Source organism: Megalops cyprinoides, chromosome 11, assembly GCF_013368585.1.
Source record: "Megalops cyprinoides isolate fMegCyp1 chromosome 11, fMegCyp1.pri, whole genome shotgun sequence".
Taxonomy (NCBI): Eukaryota; Metazoa; Chordata; class Actinopteri; order Elopiformes; family Megalopidae; genus Megalops; species Megalops cyprinoides.
In genome coordinates, this window is record NC_050593.1 from 8878288 (window position 1) to 8894878 (window position 16591).

General features: G+C 41.7%; 1 protein-coding gene across 7 annotated transcripts in view; it reads right to left on the reverse strand.

The window, feature by feature from the left end:
- Window positions 1-15174: 15174 nt before the first annotated feature.
- LOC118785338 (collagen alpha-3(VI) chain-like) overlaps window positions 15175-16591 on the reverse strand; it is a 61178-nt gene continuing 59761 nt past the window's right edge. For all 7 annotated transcript variants that reach the window (XM_036539929.1, XM_036539931.1, XM_036539928.1 and 4 more), the window contains 2 exons: window positions 16085-16270; window positions 15175-15684 (listed from right to left, as the gene is read on the reverse strand). In XM_036539929.1, the coding sequence (XP_036395822.1) occupies window positions 15644-15684; window positions 16085-16270 (227 nt within the window). In that variant the 3' untranslated portion in view covers window positions 15175-15643. The remainder of the gene's footprint in view (window positions 15685-16084; window positions 16271-16591) is intronic.

Consider the following 16591-nt stretch of genomic DNA (forward strand, 5'->3'; position numbering starts at 1 on the left):
CTCTGTGGAATCCAGCAGGGCCTATGCTCCACATACGGTGCTCACAAAGACCATTTAACTCCATGTGTCACAGAACGATGGAAACCAGGGAATCTGAACTCCTCTCATAGCTTTTCATTTCTGGGAGGATACTGTGCACTTCAGATTAAAGACACGGTCACATGGAAGCTTGAAATCAGCAGTCTGAGGCAAAGAATAGAAGCATTATTATGATTAATTCTCATATAGTTTTTGAAGGACATGATTTATCTTTACTTTCAGGTTGCATTTGACTTTAGCATCCCCATCCTGCTCTTTTCATGCAAAGTAGAGGGACTGATGAAGTCTCTTCCCCTCCTCACAGCCCACCAGATCCACAAAGCATTCCCTGATGGTAGAAAACACGCACACAACAGTGGGGAAGAAAATAAAAGATGTCTAATTTGGAAGGTTCACAGCACCACATTCGGAGCTTCAAAGCCCGAACAAAGTGGGGCCTTGTCCGAGGGTTGGTGCCTTGAGAAAAACTGAGATGATGACTCAAATTTGCATGAGAGCAAGTGGCAGAAATTCCCTGGCTCAGAGCTGGCATCAATAATGCTGAAATAGAGAACTCCAGCAGATGCCTCCTAGTAGCCGCGGGAAACAGCTTTAAAAACCATGCCAATGTTCTTTTTGCACAGCCGGGCATTGTTATTGGTATCATGTATAAACGGCATCAGTTATCAGGCTTGACTGTAATTGGCTTCAGAGAGGATCTGCTGTATGTACGCTGTTATGAGACTCAAATGCTTGGTAAGTCTCATTATTTACTGAGAAACCCCATGTACATAATTTATCTTTACATTTTAGATGTTTTAGACATTATCTGTTCCTAGGTCTGGTTTTTTTTCAGTTGGAAACAGCTCAGCCAAAGACACGCAAAAAATATCACTGACTGCATGAATGCTGAATAGATTTCCCTTCTGTAAGACATAAATTTAATGTTAAAATGTTTAATGCTTTGCTACTATACCCTGGTGCACCTCAAAATGTCAGTTGTCCTACTTGACTAACACTCGACTGGATTAAGGGCTTGTGAGTTTTGAGGGGTAGATATCCAGATAATAATTAAAAGTAATTAGAAAGAAGTAACACACTCTCTTGTCTTTTTCAACCATCGCTGGCTGAAGCGTCGTGACCTCTGCGTGCTCAGGCTAAGTAGGCATAGTTTAGCAATACCATAATTAGTGACATGGAGCCAGTTCGGCAAGTAGTTGCTGAAGATGAAATTGCTTGGGCTTGACAGGAAAATTACACTGACCCAAGTCCCACTGCCAACCCACCACAGAAGAGTCATCAACCGCCCCATCTCATCACCGGCCATCAGCGTTTCCCGGCAATTTCTGGCCATCTAAAATGAAGAACTCCAAACCGAGTGCAGCTAGCTGCACTATATTTCATTCAGTTCATATGATGCTATGCGCTTTTGATCTAATCAAAAATATTGACATAACAGTCACAAGCCTTGAATGTTAGTGCAACTTTGGGCCATCATTTTCCAAGGCTGTTTATCCGGCAGTAGTTCAGTTATTAATAACAAACTTTGTTTATGCAGCGACTGGCTGTGACATTGATGGCATTTTAAGCATGTGTTAGAGAGACTGTTTATATTTCTGAGCCGAAATCAGACGTTCATGGTTTGAGTGAAATGGAGCTGAGTGATAATTTGTAGCATTTGTGATAAAAAGAGTGCATAACCTATGTCACCTATTGACAAGCCAGAAAAATGGCATTCTGCTTCTGTTAAAACGTTTTTAATTTAAACTTAGAATGGACTACCAAAGCCAGTTAGAGTCCTTACTTTCAGTGACCATACACTGGAAAAATTCTTTCATACAGTATGCACATCTATAGGTTTTACTTTCACTCTCTCCAGGGCTTTATGAAATTACAAAGACAACATATACATTTTGAATGATTGATTGGTTGGTTACTTGCTTAATCAGTGAAAGGATAAAGTGTGCATTACAAGCCATTATGCATATTACATAAACATATAAATGAGAGTCCTATCCACTAAACATGGTTTTGGGGAGCTACAACATCTGGGCTCAAATGCATAGATGATGAAACCAAGACCAACATAAAAATCTCTTCGGCAAATGTCTGTATCTGTGATCTCTGTATTACATGTCGTGTCTGTTCTATTAACAGAAATTGCAAAGGTAATTTAAAAATGAGATCGGACAGTGCAATCAAAACACACCAGTCAGGCTGCTGAGCTGTCCCACTGATGAATTTCCAGCCCTGTAATATTTTTCAGCCGAGAATGTGTTTTTAATTACTTTCCAACTTCAGGGAGTTCTAAAGAGCACCTTCTAGGAATGGAGTTTGAGGAAGAACACTGGGGCCCTTCGTGGTACACCTGTGGTACACCCATGAGGGCAGCTGTTCCCATCAAATCAGTCACTACCATTTACCACTGAGGAGATGGATGCCTTTGACCTGAGAAAGGCAGAGTTCAATTGGCTAAAAATGACAGATAACTAATTGGGATTTGGCCTGGTGTTCAGAGCTTCTGGTGCTTCTTACTTCTCAGTTCGTTGCCATACTTGGCAGCAGCTGTTAAATGATTGGTTCAGCAATGCTGGGTTGATGATTTCTGATAGTTAATTCACAGCCATAAGAACAATCTCAGAGTCAGGCTTTGGTTTCTTCTGTTAGTACTAAAGCCGGCCTGGTCTCACTCTTGAAAACCCAGAACAGAAGATTTGGACAGGTCTACCAAAGTCTCCAGACCAATCCAGCAAGAGAAAATGACATAATGGGATAGAAGGCAGCTGGAGGTGTCGGCTTGCAGTAAGATGGAGAGCAAGCAGAGGCAGGAGAGAACCCCAGGAGGAGCCAAACAGAAACACCAAGATGGAATCAAAGGCCACAATGTTCACAATGTCCAGAAATAGGAGCCGGTTCACTGACCCATGGATCATTCAAAATGGTTGAGCAGATAAGTAAGCAGTCAGTGCTCTGTAATGTTGAAGGCAATGCTAAGCAACAAGAAGCAGAAACAGATATTGGTGTTGAGTCCCATAGTAACAAAATGAGCCAGATATTGGCACTGAATCCCAGTGTAACACACTGAGGCAGATAAGGGCATTGAGTCCCAGTGTAACACACTGAGGCAGATAAGGGCATTGAGTCCCAGTGTAACACGCTGAGGCAGATAAGGGCGTCGAGTCTCATGGGTAACACACTGAGGCAGATAAGGGCGTCGAGTCTCATGGGTAACACATTGAGTGGCAGGCAGAGTAACTGGAAGAAAGATCAGGGAAACCATGACCTGGGGCATCGAGAGGTCTTTCAGATGTACTGAAGGAAACCTGTTCAATATGCTGTCAGTAATAAACAGTCTATGACTTTATAGGAATCCAGTCAAGCCGTGCTGTCACTGATGTCATATGTCATATATTTTTTCTGGTTTCAGTCAGGACTGCTTTTGGTACCTTTATTTGGAGTGAGACAAGGCTGTCTGACAGCATTGCAGCAGCTGAACCTCAATAAGACGCTGGGTCTGTTCTACATCGTCTTTAAGGGACAGGCCATGCGTGTATTTCTCAGCTGAAGAAGGACCACCTTTTGAATGTTTTTGATATTTGCTTCAAAAGACAAATTGGGATCAGATGATATATCCAGATTTGATAATTACATTCAGAGGAACAGAAAACCCATCTGTGTCAAGGACACATTCAGTGTTTTTTTTTAACCTAGTAGCTTAGCAACAGGAAGTTCTGCCTTACCTGAGCTTAGCAGCAGGAAACTGGACATCATCCAGGACCTAACCTAACATAGACACCTCATTCGTTCTGCGGAGTTTTCCATTGGTTAACTACCTTTAGTTAGGCATATAATAATAACTTGTTGTCAGTCACCTCAGTGAGTTCTGGTGTTGTGGTGGAATGTTCTTGTGTCAGAAAGGAGAGACTTAACCTGTGCCTTGTTTGAGGAAATATTACTATGTGCACAAATATGTTAGAAAGTGAAGACAACATTCCACAAGCTTAAAATAAACAGATTGTCTAAAGTCATCTCCACTAGGGGGAGCACAACCTGGCAGTCTGTTAAGGACAGACCCCATAGGATTATGGGACGGTTACTCCTCCGTTGTGGCAGTTCTCATGGACATGAGTCTGGCTGGAGGAGGGCTGCCCAGTCACACTGCCGTGGAATGTCTGGCTCATGGGAACACAGGAAGATAAATCTGGATACATTTTCCACTGTGACCGAGCCGGCAGATAAATTAACTATATTTACAATGGAGCTCTCCAATGTGAATTCCATTAAAGCTGCATTTTATGGCATCTGCGGAAAGCTGGAAAGCCTTCGGGATGAATCAGAGGCAGAGGTACATAAGCTCCATTTAGCTGCAGCAAAATCTGGAGCTTCTCTATCCCAGTACGTTCAACTGTGCTTCTAAAATCAGACTATTTTCATATCCTCGCCACAAATGCATGAATATTCCATCAGATGTAAATGTCTCAGAAAGCTGTTTATAGAAACAGTTCTTAACAACATCAACATCCTCTAAAATCTCCACTGATGTACTTTATAAGTAAATCATCTCTTTGTAATACAATGAGTCAGCCAGAGAGGAAATTAAACATGCGATCCACACCAATTGAAAATTAATGCTTCGTAGAGGGTTCAGTGACACGAGAGAACATTTATTGTTTTTTTTTTTTTACTTTTTTTTCCAGTGTTCTACAAAAAGGCCATGACAGCTAAACCAATGCTCCAAACACATCCTATCTGCAACAAAGGCACTTGGCACAGATTTGGACACAAGAATTAGCCATAGGGCCTTGGAGTGTGATCAAATGAATTTTCTCTGTAAAGTTGTGGATTTCCCATGAAGCATAACAAGCAGCAGGTGGCTGCCACGAGCTGATGTTTCTAGGAGCAAGGGTGACTGAGATATGAAAAGCCAAATTCAGCAAAATCAACTCTGCCAAACTAATCACACTGGCCTTACTTTAGATTTGTGAAGTTAAATATTTCCAACTCATTTCTTGAGTTCTCAGTTGGGATTGTCAGTGTGGAAATTACTCAACTGATTCTGCTCAGCTTGTGTCTTCAGCCATAAGTACCGTGTCATTCCAGCAGCCCAAGCCCACATTAAAAAAAGAGACCCAGTTGATCTGGCTGTGGTTGTCTTTACATTGTCAGTGCTCTCAAAGGGAGGCTTCGACTCCTCTGCTTTGAATTAGCTGGGATAAATATCATTAATCCGGCTGGGAATGGTAGCGAGGCTTCTCCTCCACAGTGCGGTTGGAATTAGACTCAGACGAATCCGCTGTAGTGTGTGAGATCCGCTCCGCCGACTGACATGTGAGAGTGAGATCACCCTGCAAAGAGTGTCCAAAATGGAGCAAAGGGCCCGCGGAGGCACAGTGAGCAGATCAGTGAACCACGCTCATTACGAGCTCTCTTTTCTTATGGCCCCCTCTCTTACCACAACCCCCGGCTCACCACCACGGACTGCCATCAGCAAACCACATCCACTTCTCCAGCTCCTTTGCTCTGTGTCCAGGAGAAAAAAGCTGCTGATTGGAGCCTAGGCTGAACTCTGGCCCTACACTGCTGCAGCATGGCGTGGCGGCTAAGAAGCAGAGCTTGGAGCCCAAAGGCAGCTGGTTCAGTTCCTAGGTGGGCCAACACTGTTGTATCCTTGGGCAAGGGACCTAACACAGACTGCCTCAGTAAATATCCAGCTGTGTAAATGGGTCACATGTTATAATTGTAACCTATGGAAGAGGTTCTGGATAAGAGTGTCTGCAAAGCAAACGTAATGTAATGCACACTGTATCCTGTGTCTCCCTCCCTTTGCTTCAGCTGTTAAAGACTAAGTACTGAGTTATGTGCGTTGGCTGTACCTCAGCTTTCACTCAAGTTTGCACCATTGTGTTTTACCAACAATAAAATTGCTTTGCTTATAAAATTTTATCTTGCTAGCCACTGATGTACTTTTTCAATCGTAATGGTTGAAGGGTTTTTGGACTTTTATTGTCCTCTCAAGAGCATATCATTGACATTATATCATATGATATGTTACTGTATTGTGTCTCATTAGGACCACTCTAATAGTTCCACAACTGGTTGACTTGTTTATGTGAAAGCAATCTGCAAAGCTCTTCATCACAATTCTTTTGTTGAGGGTGATGCACTAAATGAAACTGTAACTTGATTTGATTACTTCTTGCTGAAGGAAAATAAACAGGATCTTGTCTTTGAATTCGAAGCCACAGTCTGGCCTGGCCAGAAGTGGCCACATCTTGTCTGCTGGAGACAGGACAGACAAAATGTGTTTATTCTCTGGGGTCTATTATGTTTGTATTTGGATCATTTACCCTGAATGCTCCATAACATTAATAAATGCACTGAAGCAGAATGCCGCTACAGTCATGTGCTTCTGACTTTCTAATTTACTTGTTTTCCCCTGGGCATTATTTCAAATGAACTTGGCTATACAATCTCCTCCCAGAGAGCTTGACAGATTTTCCAAGGAGTATTATTACTGGCACATTATTATTACAAAAACTTGTGGAAAATGCCTGAAAGCCTATGCTCTCACACACAGGTTAATAATAAAATAATATGCCTCTAATTAATACATTTCTACAAAAACACACAGAGCAATATTTATATTTCAAAGCAGTGAACAAATCCTGTTATTTGAAATGTAATTACATGGAATGGGATTCTGCATGCACTGTATGTTCTACTAAACAGTGCCTCAAGTGTCCCACTTTACTGATGGCTTCTTGCAAGAATGTCTAAACACTGTTGACAGTGTAACATATAATATCATTCAAGAAAGCCCCAAACAACAAAAAGTATTTAGAAAACTAGAACCATAAAACATTATGTTTAAGTACTCTATCATCCATTCATAAACATGTAAGAACATGGTAAAACAACCAATACTTGTTTTACAGTTTTTGGTAAATATTTAGCATGTATGATATTTAGCATGCACACTTCTTGTAGATGAATGACACACCTTGAGTAATCAACCAGGCTGTTCTGATGGACTTTACAGTTACAGCTAACCATTTTTTCAATTCCTATTGCAAGTACCCATAATGGAATCAACAAATGTGCACTCTTAAAGTGTGGCGTGGCTGATGTTTCAACAAGCTGATGACAGATACTAAAAGACTAATTCGGTGCGTTAACCCTGAGAAACTGGTAACCACACAGTCTTGGTCTTTGATTTAGGAATATTGAAATATTTTCAAAGAAGACACTGTCAGTAAAACAGTAAATAATATTATATACCCCATGAAGCTAAAGTCACCATACATTTGAATACTTTCAATAACAAAATATAAATGACATAAGAAGACTGAGACATGTCTGTTCACTGCACACATTAAATGAACACATTATTATGTTGTCCTTCGGTTGTTTCCTCCCCATGCTCAAGCTTCACACTTTTTTGTTTCCAATAGTGCTTCAACACACAGTCTCTGGTGTAACTATCTTTCAAATGTTCTTCCTCCAAATACTGCAGACAAGACAAAGACCAACTTGAAAATCAAAAGATTTCTTTGAGGGACAATTCACTACACATAACTACATATGCAGTGTATGTAATAAAATGACCCAAAGAAGCACCCCTATTCCTAAAGGATTAATTGAAAATATAAAAACATAATTTCTCTCCTGGGAAGTGAAGGTTATAAAATTAATACACGAAAAAAAAACCCTGTAGATTTATGTATTTATTTATTTATTTTTACATTGGTGGAAGCGATTCACATTGTGGAAACCTATGTCGTAGAAATCAATGAAAAGGGCCTAGAGGGCTTCTAACTGATCACTGAACTGGGGGAAAAATAATTACTTGTTTTAAGAAAGGGCAGGCCACATGTATTTGCGATACAAAATTAATGACCAACAAGTCAAACATTTATCAGATTAAATTTGATTTTTTGAGTTATTTATTTGATTTTTCTTTGAGTGTTAAAACCCCCATGGGGTGCAGCTTTGGGCCCATCCTCTAGGATGCTCAGGGATTTGCCAGCATGCAGAAGGCATGGGGGAGGAATGACATGACCCATCTTCTGCAGAACATCCAGCAACACTTCCTCTCAGCTATAATAACACGCAAGATGGAGGAGAGATAACAGCAGAGGCATTGTTTCTTCTTGCTACATTTGGTGTGCTGCTGCAGTGCTCTCTTGGGCAGATCTATCGAATTGTTCTTCTTCACAGTACCATGCTCCCCAGCTCACACATTTTTCTCACTATATGGAACTACTTTTGCAATGAAAAACAGTAACAGTAAGAATTCAATTATTTCTTTGCGTAAACTCAGGCGATTTTTTTTTTCATGCCGACACAAAACAGCCCTTTGTTTGAATCTGTGTGTATTCTAGGGGGAAGGAGCTGGCACTGTCTATTAAACTGTCCAGATTATTAAGTTTACATTTATAAATGAATATGCTGGCTTCCAACATCAACACCAATTGAGTGTTTATACAAACCATGTACTGTATGTGTATCAATAAGCAACCTTTTGCCATGTTCTTTAAACATCCCCAAATCATGCCAATATGCACTGCATTCTATGTATTGTATATACAAATAAAAAGTTGTAAGTAATACAAGTCCAAAAATAGTTTTTAAACTTAACAGTACATTTTCATTACAGCTGGAATGACTTCATTTGAGGAGCTATAACAGAGATGGATTAAAGTAAAGAGGAATCACTCCTTGATGCAGCATTTCCCAACCTTGGGGTTGCGACCCCAGGTGGGGTTGCCTGAAACTGAAATGGGGTCGCCTGAAATATCATACAACTGATCCGTACAAATATATATATATATGCGACCCTCACGACGTCTGCAAGTGAACCTGACAAACATCCATCAAAAAGAATGTGAAAATATGATGAAGCCTTCCTGCAGTATGGATTTACCAGTGTAATGTAAAACAACAAGAAAAAGCCTAAATGCCTCCTACGTGGTAAACATACTATCCAGTGAGAGCATGAAACCAAACAAACTTAAAAGACATTTCGAGACAACACATAAAGAATATGTGGGCAAGCCAAAATCTTTCTTCGAAAGAAAATGTGTCGAGCTGAACAAGCAGCAAATCTAATCAAATCTGAAGAACAGGGCAATGATGGGTAACGCGTGAGCTTTGAAAGCATCGCTTGAAGTGAGCTATCTTGTTGCAAAGGCTATGAATCCACACACCATTGCAGAGACTTTGATATTGCCAGCTGCTGTTGAAATGGTAAAAACGATGTGTGGGAGGAAGGGGCTCAAAAACTGAAGACTATACCACTGTCTAACACAGTGAAAAGAAGGGTAGAGGCAATAGCTAACAACCAAGAAAGCACGCTAACAGAGCGACTTCGGAATTCCCCGGCCTATGCTCTTCAAATGTCAGCACAGAAGGAAAAAATGCCCATGCTTTGACATTTGTTCGCTACATGCAGGAAAATGCGATTCATGAGGATATTTTGTACTGTCTTCCGCTTCCTGAACTGCCAAAGCAATGTACGATGTCCTCCATAGCTACTTTCATGGGATAGAATGGTCAGATTCTGCATAGACGGGGCTCCATCTATGGTAGGACGGTGCGCAGGCCTGCGGACATTGATCATGGATATGGCCCCTTCTGTGGTATGGACTCATTGCTTGATTCCCCAAGAGCAACTGGCATGTATGGAACTTAGTGTGCCAGTCGCAGATGTATTGCAGCAGGTAGTCAGCATAGTGAACTATATCAAGCCACATCCACTACGCACACCTCTGTTTACGAAACTATGCAGCGATATAGGCTTCAAACACGTGAATTTGCTCTTTCATACAGAAGCAAAGTGGTTGTCTAGAGGCAGGGTGCTGGAGAGATTTTTCAAGCTGAGAAATGAACTGTTGGCATTTTCCATGGATGTGAAAAAAACTTTTTGTGTGACCAATAAAGAATGTGTCTCCTTACATATGTGACTGACATCTTTGGGAAACGTAATGATCTAAACATACGCATGCAGGGGAAAAACAAGAATATAATGCAGATGAGTGACCGCATTGATGGATTCAGAAGGAAACTCGCATTCTGGAGAGAAAGGCAAACTTCACCCCTTTCCCTCAGCTGTGCAACTTTCTGACAGACAACAGCATCAATGAGTGTCCCACACAGATGATGAGTGACCACCTGAAACACCTTGAGGAGCACTTCTTTCCAGACATGGATATGTTAAAGTTTGACCGGATGAGGGACCCATTCCACTGTGATGCAGGCTCTGTGAACCTGCCTGCTGCCGCCGCTGTTGAACAGCTGATCGAACTATCATGTGATAGAACACATCAGGGATGGCATTTGCGAGTGGCTGTGGAGGAATTCTGGTTTGGAGTAAGAGAGGAGTATCCAGAGATTGCACCGTGTGTGTTAAAAGTCTTGGTTCCTTTTGGAAGTGCATATTTGTGTGAGGCCGGATTAGTGCACTTGTGTGCATGAAGTCGAAGTACCGTTCCTGACTGGATGTGACTGCAGGGATGAGATGAGCTCTCTCTCCTACACTACCGAACTTTGACAGGCTGCAGCGCAATGTGCAGGCCCAACCGTCTCATTAACTAGGGTAAGATAAATAAATTATACATAATAATATACAAGATAATATTTCAAAGTAGTCCATACAAAACAAAACATGTCTATATTGTGAATGATTGGAGTCGCTAGAGTTTTGTGACATAAAAGTGGGGTCACCAGCCAAAAGGTTGGGAACCCCTGCCTTAATGACTGAGCCTAACCGAACCTGTTAAAGCAGTAACATTCAGGAACATGCTCATGCAAAGATTTTCTGTCGTCACAAGTCGCGGCTTATTAGCTGACAGTGGTCTGAAGGGTCCTCTTGCTGGTGAGCTGATGAGAGTGACTCTGTGTGTTTCTTGGCCCTTCCTTTGGCAGTGACAGGAACTCGTCCTTCCCGACTGAAATTCTTTCACCTCTTTTGTCTCGCCAGACTGCATTAAGAAATGCACGCATGTGGTCCTGATTAGCAGATGGGGTCGTGGGAGGTCATGTTGCTCCATGCTTTTTGGAAGAAATTGTGAAAATAAACTTTGTTATATATTTAACACAATAAACACCTGGCCTGCTCTGAAAAGTTCAAGTTCAAATGGGTGAACAGCAGAACAGGAGATGAGTAACAGTGAAGAAAATGGAGCCTGTGTACAGTACAAGCTGCATTCTGCTGTCATGAGGAAGACAGCCAAATAACCCTCTGTCTTGACGGCTAATCATACTCTCCCTCATCACTTTCATTCATTAATTTTCATTAATATTTAAAATCTATACATATCCAGCCCCAAGTAAATTGTTCACTATTTCTTCATCTTCCTTTGTTTCCTCCCCAGTTTTTGTGTCTGCCCAGGGCCTTGGTTCCTTTCTCAAACTAAGATTACTAATAATTGCACAATTCATGAATCCTCCAAATGTTTCCCAGAGCCTGGGTTGAAGGCTGGGGGCCTTCCCTTCCCTCTCAGGATTTGGTTTGCAGCCCTGAGCCACAGGCACATCATGCACAGGGCTTACTCATCTTTTCCATCCACTCGTCCCACTCTCATGAACTTGGTAAAATAGGACCCATTTCACATGGGTTTCCCCTCTTCCTCTGTCCCTCCATATATGGCCACTTCTCAGAAACTTGGTATTGATCTCTTCAAAGTGCAAAATTGACAGCATGCCTCTACTTTTTTTTCAGTGCAAATCCCTCCAGTGAGCTGATGCGAACAGGAGCAGGATGAAAGTCATATTCTTCCAGTGAGCCATCTGACTCCAGTGCAATAAAGCTAGCGACAGTGGGATCACGGGGGTGCTCTTCCAGTGAGTGTTCTGTCTCCAGTGCACTGAAGCTAATGGTAGCGGGACTGAGCTGGTGCTCTTCCAGTGAGAGGTTCTGTCTCCAATGTGGTGAAGCTAATGGGAGCAGGACTGAGATGATGCTTGTTCTTTCTCATTAGTAAGCATGACGCCTCCTGCTCTGGGCTGTTTGAAGAAACCAGCTGGCTTCAAAACAGGAGAAAGCTCATTTGCAATTGGCTTTGAAATGAAAGTTCAGGGCACAAAATACCCAGTAACAGTATGAAGGCACTGCCTGTCTCCTGGCTTGTGACAACTGTGTCTCAGTCCTGAGATGTCAGGATTATTAGGAGGAGGCTATGACATGTGGGTGCTGTTTATTTTAGCCGATCATGACAACATTTGCTGTGTGATGGTGGAATAGTAATTGCCTCATCTGTTCATGCAGAGGCTCCAGTAAAGAAAGTTGCAGTTGCAGTTGCAGTCTAACAGTATCCAAGTCAATTGGGCAGCATAAATGTTAAGTGTAGTAGGCATTTTGAGTAGCGTGAGGGAAAAAACTGATTTAAAAAAAAAAAAAAAACTAGACCTATTTGAGTTATTCAGTGCAATATAGAATGCACCATTTTTAGCAGGATTCAGGGCGATGATGTTGCCTTTCCCATAAAAAAAGTATCATCACCTCTCATCTGAAAAAGACTGCATTTGTGTCACAGTTTTCAGGCATACTAGACAGTAATCAACCAGTAAAGTAGTGACTATTGCAGTTACTAATGAATAGTTTGGTTTAATAGTCTGGGTCTTCCAGAAGACTACTATTTCAAAAATGTCTCAGAATGGCCCTCTTGTTTAAAGGCAGGAAGTCGATCTAAGGTGCAGCTACTGCAACTAGAAAGTACTAGAAAATACAACTGCATGCTCGTGTCCTGATATTACGATAGGACATTATTTCATTGCAAATAAGCAATGAAATCTCGGGTGATTCCCAAACTATGTGTCTACACTTTAATGCACAAATGACAGCACAATTTCATGACTAATAGTAATTCTGATGGTGTACAAGATTCTGGTTTAAACACAGCCATGAAGCCTCTATGACATATTTACCAGGTCTAATCAGGAAGCAATTTTCTGTAATTTTCTGATGAGTGCTTCCCAAAAGAAAAGGGGGGGGGGGGGTCATAGAAAGGTTGCAGCAAAGTGCAATGACACTGTTTACAGCATTGTGTATTTGGACTTGTTTCACACTGCCTTCCATGGAAATCGGTGTGTTTTAAGAAGTTTTAGGACTTAGGAATCACTCTTTTATTTTTCCCCAACTCCATCCAAATGTCTTATTTGTGATCTGGATGTGCTCTCACAATTATTTAACCTTTTGGTTCGAGTTTTTTTCCACCAAGTGGGCTGGGGGTGGGCGGTGTTTGGGGGTCGTCAAAAGGAGCTGGATAGAGAACATCTGGACCAGTGCGGCCTTGGCTTGTGTTTTACAGAGGCGATCTCTCACTCCTTCCCTCCATAAATCACCCCTGCGATCATCCTGCCCCTCTGGCAGCACACCATAAACTCAGGCCTTGTTAGAAACACATTTGTACTCGGGAGAAAATAAGTGCATTTTCCTGCAGAGGAGGAAAAAACTCTCAGCGCATCATGCCTCTGTTCCAGAGGTGAAGATAATCCCCACTTTATGTCTTCACACAGCCACCACAGAGAGCGTGGACTTGGGAGGATTGTTCTGACGTACTTATTGACTCCTTTCCAGTTCTCAAAGATTCAACTGAGATTCAACTATGCAACTGAGAGAGACGAAAAAAACCAAAAAGACGCAGCTCTCTGGGGACCCTTTGGTGAGATGGAAATAGAGTTAGGACCAAAGAGGAGGGCCGAGAGCTTTTGGATGGAGGAGAGCCGAATCCAGGGTGACATCTCCACTGGCTCTGTGAAAACACAGCTGCTCACATTATGAAAAATCCTGGAATCTGTTAACCAAATGGCTACTAACATCTTTCCTACTACTGCTACTTTAGTACTATTATCACCTCTCCTACCTCTACTGCTACATTATTACTAGTACTGGTACTTTAGTACTATGATCACCTGTGTTACTAGTAGTACTGCTATGTTTATACTAGGACTTCAAGTAAAGCTTCTTTTATTAGAACTACTACCATCACTATTGCTGAAACAACTACTACAACTACTGTTACTACCACTAATAATATTGATATTGGTGACAGTGGCAGTGTGGTTAAGGAGCAGGACTCATGACCAAAAAGTTGCTGGTTCAATTCCCCGCTGGAGCGCTGCTGTTGTACCCTTGGGCAAGGTACTTAACCCCAAATTGCCTCAGTAAATCCAGCTGTATAAATGGATAACGTGCCTTACATTGGAACTAATGTAAGTCGCTCTGGGTAAGAGTGTCTGCTAACTAATGTAGTGTAATGATAATGGCCTTATACATAGCCTGAACATCATGACTGCCTTAGTAATCCATGACAGTACCCCCTGTAGCCGTATGTCTTCCATTAATACAGAACTCACTGTAGCTTCCCCACTTACATTAATGACTGTGCTGTTTCTGTCATGTGTTTGCATGAGACTCTGTGTGAAATGCTCTTATGATCTCTCTCCCCTTCTTAGTCCAACCCCACTCCATCCACAAGCACACATCTCTTCAAATACTTTCTATATTTTCCTTTTCACACACACACACACACTTCTCTCTCTCTCTCTCTGTCCCTCTCTCTCTCTCTCTCTCTCTCTCCCTCTCTCTCTCGATTTGCCTCTGCCTCTCTGTCTGTAAGTGACACTTTCCAGGCAGGGAGAGCAAACCTACCTTAGAAGGCCTCGCTCTGGGGTGAGTTACACCATCATCCAAATCACATCTGATAGAACTCTTATCCTCTGTTCCCTCCAGTAAAATTATGTCTTTTTACACATTTTTGTAAAATTTGGAACACAAAGTCAAACGGATGCAATCTTCCCTTCCTGTAAATCTCTAAATCCAAACATAGGAAAGAGATCACTCCAAGTTTATTAGAAAGTCTAATTTTTTATTTCCCTCCCCCCAAAAAATCAAACACAAAATTAAACAAAAAATTAACAGTTTGACAAGTACATTCCATATTTAAGAACTGGAACATGTGTCTGAAGCAAGGGTTCCAGAAGTGCACTGACAACACATGATGTCTGTTTATTACTACTGAACAAAGTGATTCATCATATACACACTGTCATTTTGAGTTATGTAAACACAACCTTAGAATCTATAGCAATGTAAATCTTTAATGGTAAAAGTGAAATCCTAAAACTTAGCCAAGTGGCACATGAAGTGCTAAAAAAAACACTGAACAAAGTAACTGTCTGGAATGATTTTGTGTGCTGAGAATAAACAATGGATACTGTGTTTAGCATGGTAATGTCTGGAAAGTGTTTTATAAAAATTTCTCTGACCAACATATTCATAGAGGTTTTGTTTAAATTATAAAAGTGCACCTAATCAATGAGAATCTTTTGAGTTGTGTCAATGTTCCAGAACTTTTACAATACAATGGACAAGTTCAGCAACTCTATTGGCAGAACACATAGCACCAGTATGAAAATCATGCAGCAATTTGCTTTGATTCTTTTTCTCTTGCTTGGTTTCATGACAGAGAAGAAAAAATGACTACTTCCAGACTTTCTTTGGACCAGAATCCTTTGCAGGTCAGTGCAGCCATTGTTTCTCCGCTGTAGCTTCTTGTTGGTCATTTAGTTGATTTCTTCACAATCACCGCAGAGGTAAAAGTTGATTTTCTTCATCAATACTGTCCTACGTTCTCATTGCTGCTATGATTCCTTGTTTGACAGGTGCTGCAAATAAGACAAATGTTCAAGGTTTCAGAAATCCAAAGTTTCATTGCTTCACTTCCAAAAACGTTGTCTTATTTTTCATGCTGCCTTTGAACAGTAATTGTAAAGACGTTTGTAATGCAACAGGGCTTGTAAGAAACCACTTTCAAACCTAGGTTTTCATTAATGCTAGTCCATGCTTCATGCCATGTTTGTGTAAGAGACTGACTGCATGGTTAAGGCACATGGAGTGAATGAATTAACTGTGTAGATTTGTGCTGATCCATTTGAGAATAAGGCACATGAGCAACTTATAATGTAATGTATGTAATGTATTTTTTATAAAAACTAGCAAAGACAATGGCCCTCAGAGCTGGAGGGGTTTCGGGGTGGTTAAGCAAGGGTAACAGGGGTGGCTCACCTGCCTTCCCACAGGCCTTCTCACACTCCTCCTGGGTCTCGAAGCGGTTCTGGTTGCCCCCGCAGCCGCCATACCAGAAGCGAGTGCAGCTCTTGCTGGGGAAGTCGTAGTGCCACTTCAGAACGAACTTGGCACACGTGCCCTCCTCCTTGGGGAGCTGGCAGATGTCCACTGCTATGGGCGTAGCTGTGGACATTAACACACTGGTCACATGCTGGAAAATCCTGCTCCATAAACCTGCATTTCAGTGGTCTGATACACCGTGAGCTAGCTAGCACTATCTGGAAAAGATTGTGCGGGTATGGTTTGGCCTCATGCACTCTGCGCTGATATCTCATATGGTGTCTGAGTGGTTACTTGCCTGTCAGTCACACATCATGTCTTTGTGCGAAAAAAGGGAAAAGGGAGGGTACTGGGTGTTTTTTTTACAAATAAGTGGACTGTGGCTCTTTATACCACTCGTTACACCAGAGCGATCCTTCATACCACCGGTAAGCAATGTCCCAT